At 43.4% G+C, this 10692-nt stretch overlaps 1 protein-coding gene across 2 annotated transcripts; it reads left to right on the plus strand.

Annotated features, from left to right (window-relative positions):
- The first annotated feature begins 40 nt into the window (after window positions 1-40).
- On the plus strand, window positions 41-7214 carry mrpl46 (mitochondrial ribosomal protein L46). Of its 2 annotated transcripts, none has more exons than XM_015974244.3 (4): window positions 41-359; window positions 2029-2230; window positions 2783-2953; window positions 6879-7214. In XM_015974244.3, the coding sequence occupies exons 1-4, from the start codon at window positions 99-101 to the stop codon at window positions 7124-7126; spliced, it is 882 nt and encodes a 293-aa protein (XP_015829730.3). In that variant the 5' UTR covers window positions 41-98; the 3' UTR covers window positions 7127-7214. The 2 variants fall into 2 exon arrangements, with proteins under 2 accessions (XP_015829730.3, XP_015829731.3); XM_015974245.3 differs by having other exon boundaries at window positions 6882-7214.
- Window positions 7215-10692: the final 3478 nt, after the last annotated feature.

Here is a 10692-nt window from a genome sequence, read left to right on the forward strand (position 1 = left end):
GCATTTTTATAGCGAAAGAAAAGTTACAAATCGCTCCCGTAACGAGTAACAGCTACCATCTTGATTTTTTCGGTAAACATTGAATGTAACACAAAAAGATGGCTGCGCCCGGTAGAAAGAAGATGAGTCGATCCTTCGTGCAGCTTTTGTGTCATTTTAACAGAACAGCTGTCAGCAGTGAAGGGTGTCGCCACTTTTCCATCACTTCTGTAAGTAGGGCGACTCCTCAGCCGAAAGATGTTACGTGGAGAGTGGGTTCTCCTTGGACTTTGATGGCAGCGGTGTGTCTTCAGAGGCTTCCGGTCATTTCAGCGGACTGCAACCCGTTGGAGCAGCGATTCAAAAACCTGATGCAGCAGGTGCGTTCTGAGACAAAACCCCTCACATCTGTGACATCACTAACGCAACCGTTTTACATAATAACATTTTATATAATAGTTAATAAATGGTCAATTTTCATTCCAGACACAATAGTAATGGTTATGATTAATTTAGCCTTTTTCTATCGTCAGTTTAATTATTGGTTATTTAAACATTTTCTAGTGAATTCTCTCAATCATGTCTCAAAATCAACAAAGTTAACAATGCAACAGGAGGAGTCTCCACAGAACATAAAAACATTAATGATGTTCTGACATTCATAACAACTAAAATAAACGAAAAAACTCTATGAAAGTGTAACAACCTCAACCTCTCTTTAAAGCTAAGATTGTTTATTCATTTTCATCTCGTTAGATACATTGTAACTTAAAGGTGCATTTTGTAGAAATGAAGTAGAAATGACATCCTGTGGTAAAATGTGGTTACTGCAACCACTTTAAACAACTCTGGAGCTTTCTGCCGGCCTTTGTCAAATTAAAATGGTCGGCACTGTAGTATTAGCTCGCAGGAGACATGACACCCCCGCAATCACTGATGGTAAACAATAGTTACGTCCCCCCTTCCTTTGTTTTGAAAGGAGGAAAACTGGCAATCCAGCAACCAGCTGGATATGAAACATGTTCCAGTATAACCTTCCTTCCAAAATGACTGAAACATCAGACTCTTTTGGGATTTTCTCACAGTAAAGTTCTCCCTATATTCTTACATACTGCACCTTTAAATAAGAGGCTGCACTGAGATTAAATTTAAAATGCTAGAAAAAGTTTCTATGCCAAGACAAACGCTAAAAACATCATAACACAAAGAAAAGGCAAAATGTGGAGAAAGAAAATCTCACTATTTCCTTTAAACAAAAAGATAAAGGTCTAAATTATTTTAGGAAAAAGATCTAAAGCTCGCTCTTTCCCAAGGAAGTGGGTGCTGTTGTCTTCCTAAAGTTCTGGTAGTAAACTATACAAATGGAGGTCTTTTGCCTACTTCCACCTTTTAACCAAGAAGAACTTCCCCTAGCCCTTCACAATAAGAAGTTCATTAGTACATACGTACTTCAGCACACCCAAAGCTTATAAAATAGTTAGTTTTTCCAGAGAGCAATATTTATAATAATAATAAATAATTTATTATAATCTTTAGATGTTTTCTGCTACATGTGAACGTTTGAGACTCTTAATGTGAAGGATTGAAGGAAGTTCTTTGAGTTCCTCTGTGGACTGCTGTGGAAGTAGCCAAAAGCCTTGTTTCTGTCTTCTTTGATGCATTAAATAAACATTTGTAATCCATATACATATAATTTTATAGGCCAGTTACCAATGTGAAACCTTTTAATCTGACCTCTAGGCTGTGAATTTGGCACTTTTACTGTATTTTCAGTAGTTAGACAGATTTAAATAGTTGCATATTCTTGTTTTCATTTATTTTTCACAACTCCAGGTACAAAAATCTCTGACCTTTAAGGTTATACAAAGAAGGAGAGTAGAAACCACAAAAACTTGAACTTTAAACTTTCAAATTGTAAATTAGATAATTACCACATAGCTTAACATCTCTGTCGGATGTCATCATGGTTCTCTCTAGTCGAGAGTCGTGCTGCTCTGCCATGTTTAGTTCTAGACTCTGAAGCCTGAGACAGACGCGTGCTGGTTTCAGGTGGAGCTGGAGAAAAGTCTGCTGTCGGACCACGAGCTGCAGCTGCTGGAGGACGCAGAGAGGATGAGACGTAAGCAGGCTGCTGACTACGACTCGGATGAGGAGGGCGGCCGTGACGACCAGGATATCGTGTTGGCTCAGGACCTAGAAGACAACTGGGAACAGAAGTTACGGAGTTTCCAGCCAGCACCGAGGGTCAGAGGTCAGTGTGGGGGAGTTTTAATCATCCTGTGTTACAAATGTACCCGATATAATCCACACGTGTGTTATTCACACCAGGGGCGTGTCTAGGGAGTGGCCTGGGGTAGCACATGCCACCCTTGGAATCTGACTGGCCACCCCAGGTGCCAACAAACTAATTTACCTTTAAATAGGATTTTTGTTGTCCACAAAAGGCTTGGGGGGGGGGGGGGTAAAAAACAAATAAATAGCATAACCTTTGGTGCCACCCATGCACAAAGTTGTGCCTCACCTGGGCCACGCCGTTTTACAGGATCTGCACACGCTACAGATTCACACAGTAAAGCAGAGAAGATCGGGTTGTGTGTGGATGTTTCTGAGAGCTGGGTTTAATTTAAATTATCAGGGACGTAAAAGACTTTTTTCTTTTCTCTGACATTCAGAAAATCTATCTGCTCCAGAACTTCCATTAGCATTCTCCTGCCTGTGACATTTGGAAAGTTGGTGTAAAATTAGCTCACACAGGCTCAGCGGGCAGTTTTTTCACGCGTCTGCCTTATTCCATCCTGTCTAGCTGACGTCGATAAGGACTTAACCTCGGTGGAGCGTTGCCTGGCCGAGCCTCTGCTACTTCTGACCAAGCAGCAGGTGGGCGACGAGAAGCTGTGGCTGCTGCCGCAGGCTCCGTGGCAGGCCGGAGAAACGCTGCGACAGACGGCTGAGAGAGCCCTCACCACCGTCACAGGTAACACGGCCTCTTAAGAACCACACAAAGCTGCATTTATCAAACCCCTTTTCTTTTTTTGCCTCCTTCTTTAAGCAGTTAAGTCTTTTTTAATCTAACTGAGGCGCGCCGTTCTGTAATGGTTAATCACCTCTCGGCTCGGTGCTGCAGCTACGGCTCCTCGAAAAACTCATCTAAGTTCCACAGAACTTTTGAAGTTCTGATGTCAGACTTTAAAGGCTGCCTGACTTCTCCTCTGAACATAAAAACAACATCTTATGGAAATTATGACATTTTTTTAAAAAGCCAACATATGTTTTTATAGTGAAGAAATGTGTTTTTCAGATTTAAAAATCTGTTAAAAATCCAGGAGAGTGCTGGGTTTGGACGTAAATCACAATATAATAATAATCATATATAAAACATATATGATATTTTATTATAAATAAACCACATGTGTCGGTGTAAGAGGCTGATGTTCCTCCTCCTGAGTCTATAGTAGGGGTGTGTATTGGTGACATTCTGGCGATACCGTACAGGGGAGACGATACGATGTATTGCGATACATTCAGCCAGAAGATATTAGTGATTTTTTAGACTGAATTTATTGTAGGAAAATTCAATAAACAGTCCAAACTGATACGTAACATGTTTAACATGAGGTCTCTGAACCATAATAGAGGGATTTAAGCTTGGTTTATGCTTGACGCATTCACTTTCCGCACGGTGATGCGGCTCGCGGATGGAACGCGCTTCACAACTCGCAGCGTTTATGGTTCATGAGGCTTGTCTCTGCTGTGAGCCAATATTCTCCCAAACTGTAGGGGGCAGCATGGAGCTCTACGGCATGCACCCAACACTACACCATAGTAGAAGTAGAAATTACTGTTTACAACATGGCATTTCAGCATTTTTAACAGCGTTCTCGTCTTTTCCGACAGTGCGAGCTATTTCTCTCCAAGAATTATTAACAACATGTTGATCCCGGTGATCTCTGAGAGCTGAATCATACAAATGTCTGTATTTACGAACCTCTACCATACTAGTTCTTGCCGGTCCGCCATGTTTTTCCGCGTCCGTCCGTCCGCCCGCGTGGTTGGTTTATGCTTGACGAATCCGCGAGGTCCGCACGGCTCCGCGCAGAAAAGTTGCGTCATTTTGCGTCATTTTAACAACCACGCGCCTCCGCACGGCCCAGAATTTCCGCAACGTGCACCTCGGAAAATTTCTAACCATGCGGACGGACGGACGCGGAAAACCATGGCGGACCGGCAAGAACTAGTATGGCAGAGGTTCGTAAATACAGACATTTTTATGATTCAGCTCTCAAAGATCGCCGTGATCAACATGTTGTTAATAATTCTTGGAGAGAAATAGCTCGCACTGTCGGGAAAGACGAGAACGCTGTTAAAAATGCTGAAATGCCATGTTGTAAACAGGAATTTCTACTTCTACTATGGTGTAGCATTGGGTGCATGCCGTAGAGCTCCACGCTGCCCCCTACAGTTTGGGAGAATATTGGCTCATCGCAGAGACAAGCCTCATGAACCATAATCGCTGCGAGTTGTGAAGCGCGTTCCATCCGCGAGCCGCATCACCAAGCGGAAAGTAAATGCGTCAAGCATAAACCAAGCTGAGGTGCGCGTTGCGGAAATTCTGGGCCGTGTGGAGGCGCGGTGGAGGGGCGTGGTTGTTAAAATGACGCAACTTTTCCGCGCGGAGCCGTGCGGACCTCGCGGATGCGTCAAGCATAAACCAACCTTTACATTTCTGTGGTGGAAACGAAACCCACAGCGCACTGCTGCCAACTAGCGGTCGGCGTTTGAATTGCACCAAAAGAAAAGAAAATACACAAATATTTTCATGTAAATTCCAGAGGTGGAAAGAGTACTAACATTTCCTACTTAAGTACGAGTACCAATACTTTGATAATTTTTTACTCAAGTACAAGTAAAAAGTATCGTAAATTAAATGTACTCAAAGTAAAAGTTACTTAGTTACATTTTTGTCAGCGTAAAGATGGCTAAATCAGTGCACACACACACACACACACACACACACACACACACACACACACACACACACACGCACACACGCACGCACGCACACACACACACACAGTTTGATGGAAGGATTTCTATCCAATTAGTGAGAACAGGACGTTCACATTGATTGGACGAGATTTTTCTAGGATTGTACGTTTCAACTGTGATTAAAATTATTCTTTATTTTGAAAATAAAAAAGTTAATTTTTAGATGCCATCAGTATGTGAGGTATCTCAATGTTTTCATGACAAAACTCTAACATGAGAGTGACTGTGCTCTAACCTGTCACATAACAAGCTAAATGAAAGTCAAACATTTCAGATGGACCGTATGACAGCTGCTAACGATGGCCCTGCCCTACTTTACGTCAGTTCCTTTATCCATGTCCATCCTAGAGCTCCTCTCTGACCTTCATGCTTATTTAGAGCAGCTGATTTTTAAAGCTAGCAGAGTTCATCCTTGGTAGTGGGTTCACTCACTCATTTAACCCTTCACCACTGAAATCAGTTTGTTCATTCCCATCCTCCTAAATAATCCTCCAATCATCCAACTGGAATCCTTAAGGGTCCCGTAATGTCCATCCTGTCAGAACAGGCCTTGGGAGCCCAGGTGTTACTAGAACTAATGGTGTCTCCTCACCAGCGTGAGCCTCCAAACTGTGAAGGTTGGTCTCCAAACATGAACTTTAAATTCATGCATTTATCTCCTCTTGTAACACTTTAACATGTTTTAAAAGGCTTGTATCATGATACGTTACACCTCCCAGACCAAAGATAAGATAAAACATTATCGTAAACACTGCAGAGACATCATTATTTATGAAATATGTTATTTTCCTGAGCCATTACTTCAGCCAAGTTATAGGATGCATGGATTTGATGAAACCACACTGTCTCATGCAAGCATGTTAGAATTATTTGAATGACTAATTGAACTACACTGAACTGCTTTTGTAATAATGTAATCTCTTATTCTGGAGTAAAATAAAGAAACAAGCTAAATCATCACATATCTGTGGCATCAAGAAGCATCTTCTGAGTTCAAACACAGGGATGGAGCACAATGTTTACACCTGAACAGTATCAGGATGTTTTAACTCACAGAGGCCTGCAGGTCTTCTGTTTTATGAGCAGAGCGCTGAGAATCCGCTTGTAGGAGCGCTAAACGTTATTTTGCCGCTGCCGTGCGGAGCGGTAGGGAAACTCAATTCAAACACGGAACCGTCCAGCTACAACCGAGCAGAATTCTGATGACGTCACACCGGCGCGCAAAGGTTCCAACCCACAGGAGAGGAGGTGAACAGCGAGTGGATCACAGGGACTTTTTGAGCAAAAGTGTAACGCCCCATGGTTTAGACGCGGCGCTCATGCAGGTGTCTCTTTCCGTTCCGACGCTGCTACACGTAATATTTTTAATTTATTAAGCCTACAATTTATTTTTACTCAGTAACGGATATGATTTAAAATGTAGCGAATTACAATTCTTCTTTAAAAACGTACTCATTTAAAAGTAAACGCACAGCTTTTAAAGACGACTTAAAAAGTATAAATACACAAAGAAGCTACTCAGTTACAGTAACGTGAGTAAATGTAATTCGTTACTTTCCACCTCTGGTAAATTCTTCCTAAAATTCAATACACGCCTTTGAATACTGATATAATATTGCAGGAAAAAGTATCACGATATATTGTCATTCCAGTATTTTCTTACATCCCTAGTCTAAATAAGTCTCAGGTTACCAGAGGTGGAAAGTAACGAATTACATTTACTCACGCTACTGTAAAAGGCGGGCGGCGCTGGAAGGCTTTAGCGGGCCGGTGACCCAGTAGAGGGTGACGAGCGCTGCTGGCTCACCTTTTGTCTCCACCTGATTGAACTCAGCCTGTTTCCTCTCCTGCAGCAGCTGGTTTCAAGGCAACTTTCCTCAGCAACGCTCCCTGTGGTGTCTACAAGTACAAGCTGCCCAACGCCAGTCGGACCGAGAGCTCGGTGGGAACAAAAGTGTTCTTCTTCAAAGCTCTCCTGGAGGACAGAAGTCCAGCAGAAGCTCCCAGCATGCCTTTGGTTTGGGTGAAGAGAAGTGAACTGCAGCAGTACCTGAAACCAAACTACAAGATGAAGGTCGACCGCTTCTTCCTCAGCCTGTGACTCTGTCCACTGTAGCAGGAAGTCTGCCTCCATGTTTTCTTCTGTTATTACATATCTCGTCCCTCAATAAAACCTGTTCCTTTCAGTACAGGAATTCTTTGTTTTTCGAGACACAATAGAGCAGAATCGGATCTGATTCACATCCAGCATCACTCCAGAGCAGGACGGGTGAAAAATGATTGTTTGATTGATCCTGAAGTGAAAATAACACAAGAAAAGGGTGAAAGTAGCAGCTGGTGTCTGGTACCAGGCCCGTGGAGGGGACGTGTCGGTCATCAGTTCTCACATTGTACACAACATAATTATAACTGTCAGTCATCTGTTGGGTCCTGCTGTCAGCAGCTTTTATTTATAAGGTTATTAGCTTCCTTATCATCTTCAGACCCATCACATCCAGAGTTATTTAGAGTTCCTCTGCGGCGCTCACTGGGAAACATGGCTGTCAGCTACCCCCCACACTGGTACCGAGTTTGCCTTCAGAACCACCTTCATTCTACATGCCATAGAAACAAGGTGTTGCGAACCTTCCTCGGAGGTTCTGCTCCATCCTGACATGACGGCAACCCCAAAGGTTCTGGACTGAGCTGAGATCTGGTCACTGTGGAGGTCATTAGAGTCCAGTGAACTCACGGTCATGTTCTAGAAACCAGTTCGAGATGATCTGAGCTTTGTGGCACGGTGCGTCATCCTGCTGGAAGTAGCAACAGGTGCGGTCTTCTGCTGCTGGAGTCCATCTGGAGCGGCTGGTCGTTCTGCAGACCTTGGCGTGAACCAGTGGTTTTTAGAGCCGCTGTTCTATCATCTAGAACCAGTCTGATCGTTCTCTGTGAATCCTAGAGATGGTTGTGGGTTCAAATCCCAGTAGACCAGCTGACTCTGAAGCACTCAGTATAGGACTAATATAAAACATTTTTCATTGATTTATCAGGTCTGTTTAGGGTGGGTACCTGTTAGCCGAGCTTGCAGCTCAGTGCTTTCATGGTTAGTCAGACTAAATTATCTTTATTCTGAGATCACAAGGATCCTTTTCACGTTTGTTTATTTAGCTGGATTTGATTCTCTCCCACTCAGAACGAGAGCTTCCAAAACCCTCGTTCTTTTCTTCTGACATTAACGAGATTTCAGTGTCAGATCCCGGAAAATTCACGTTTAACATTCAGGAGGTCCGCTCTGGATTCATCTGCAGCACAACTACACTCATTCATAAGCGAGCAAACGCGGGGGTCGGACTGGAAATGAATTACAGCTCAGACGTCTGTGATGTCATGTTAAATATCTGAATGTGATCATAAGAATCATCTAGAATGACCATGAGTGGCTCAGATGCAAACTACAGATTTGAGGAAAGTTGCAGATCAGAGGGAGCAAATTCTGAGGATGGCTCTGATGAGCCGGACCAGATGAGAGGGTGAAAGTCCCACCCTCTCACTCGTGGTGTTTTAAAGCACCTGATAAAGAACTACAGTCAAATGTTAATAAAAGATTTTTCAATCAGAAAAATGCCCTATTTGTTTGTATGGAGGGGGCGGGGCTTGCTGGTCCTCTGGCTTCAGCTGTAATGACCGTATTCTGATGCACGCCTGCCTGACTCTACCCTACAGATGCTTACGGCCGCTGAGAGAAGATAACATTTTCATTTCCTGTATTTTTCTCATGTAACATTCCTAAAACTGACTCGGTCAAAAGAAAAAACCAAAACCTTTCAAAACAAAAATGTTTTTACCAACTCAAAAGCAAATGTATGGCAAGCACTGGGTCAACATAATAATGGATACAACAACACTGTAAAGCACTTGTTTCTGTTACACCAGTTTGTGTCTCAAATTAATGAAAAATTAAAAACACATGAAGGTTTTTGTTGGTGTGGATAAAGGACAGACGGGATAATGTCTCCTGACTTTTTATGACACACACACACCTGTTGATGTTCCTGATGATGAAGTTCAGCAGCACGTGTCCTCGTCTCAACAGTAGGTGGCAGTATTTACACAGCAGCCAGGGAGAGAGGGCCCTCCAGGAGAAGCAGCGTGATTAAGGCCTGGTGACCCAAAGGGTCATCTTCGTCTGACACAGGCTGAAATCATCCATCACAGCAGGCTAATGCTCTCTAAGGTAAAGGCTATCTGGTGTTCCCACTTTTCCTGCCAGGACAAGAAGATGTTAATGCTAACAAGTTGGCCCAACCTTTCTGTTTCCAGCCTCAGCTGGAGGACGGTAACTTGTGCTGTTGGTGAGATTATTATTTAGCTCCACACGTGAGGTCAAAGGAGGCCAAACTCTGTGCCGTCTGATCGGAGGACAGCCGATGGGCTGACCAGTCGGCCGGGTCTGGTTGTGAAAGCGAACGTGAGATTATGATAATGACACAGACAAAACTCGAGCAGTGGCAGCTTTTATCTCCGTTGGGAGTCTGGTGAAAGCCTCCTGTGAAAACCCTCGTATGTTTTATGTATGTGTAAATTCTTCAGCAGCTTGGTCACATCTCAGGAAAACTGAAGATCCCTGTTGATGTCATTCAGCAGGGTTTTTACGGGCTTGAATGGAGTTCTGGGTGTAGGACTAGAAGGCCTGCACAGCTCACACTCCTCTTTGATTTTCACCTTTGTCAAACCTTCCTCTGACTGCCCAAACTTTATGGAAGCAACACACCCAATCTCAGTAGTACTTCAAAGGGCCACTGCAAGGATTTCACCCTGGACTCAGCCATCAGGGGCGCCACTTTTTAGTTGGAAAACTCTCCCAAACGCTAAATGTCACTAAAGGAAGTTGGCCAAATCTTCCAAATAACCCAGATGCTTCCACGAGACAGCTTCTGACTAAAGGATGTTTACGTATATGAGACAGGCCACGTCAGAATCACCCCGTTTACACAAGAGTGGTTCATTTAGATGAACTCAAACATACAAAGATGATTCTATGTGGCTGTCTACTGGTTCACACATTCACACACACACACACACACACACACACACACACACACACACACACACACACACACACACACACACACACACACACACACACACACACACACACCTGCCTAGAATCACACAGGTGCAGATGCCAAATCATGGAGACAGGTGGAGGATGAAAGAGCTGGATCGTGGCTTTACACTGATGAAGCTCCCCACAATGTTTCTCCCTGTTCAGTAAGAAACAGCGAGATCGCACATCTGGCCACCTTTCTGCATCTGGAAAGAGTAAAGGAGGGGTAATAAATGCTGCTAGCTGCTTTAAAAACCTCTGACTGCAGCTTTAGGAACAACTCCATCCAGACTACGGTGCTGGTACAACTGTTGTCTCTGCAGATTCAAACTGATATTAAAGCAACAAAAGCTTTGATTCTTGTCTTTTGTCCACAAACCTTATTTATGTCATTCTTCAGTGGATGCAGAGGAATGCCAGACCAAGGAGCTCCGCTCCGCTAGTACCATGCCCATTTTAGGACATCCAAAAGTCTCAGCAAAACATCCCAAGAGGAGAAAGCACCAGGTAGTAGAAAAAAAAGCTGTCAGATGAACAGAAGATGAGGTTTTAGTAGAAAAAGGTATCAGGTTTTAGATGAA

Source organism: Nothobranchius furzeri, chromosome 9 (assembly GCF_043380555.1).
Source record: "Nothobranchius furzeri strain GRZ-AD chromosome 9, NfurGRZ-RIMD1, whole genome shotgun sequence".
NCBI classification, from domain to species: domain Eukaryota; kingdom Metazoa; phylum Chordata; class Actinopteri; order Cyprinodontiformes; family Nothobranchiidae; genus Nothobranchius; species Nothobranchius furzeri.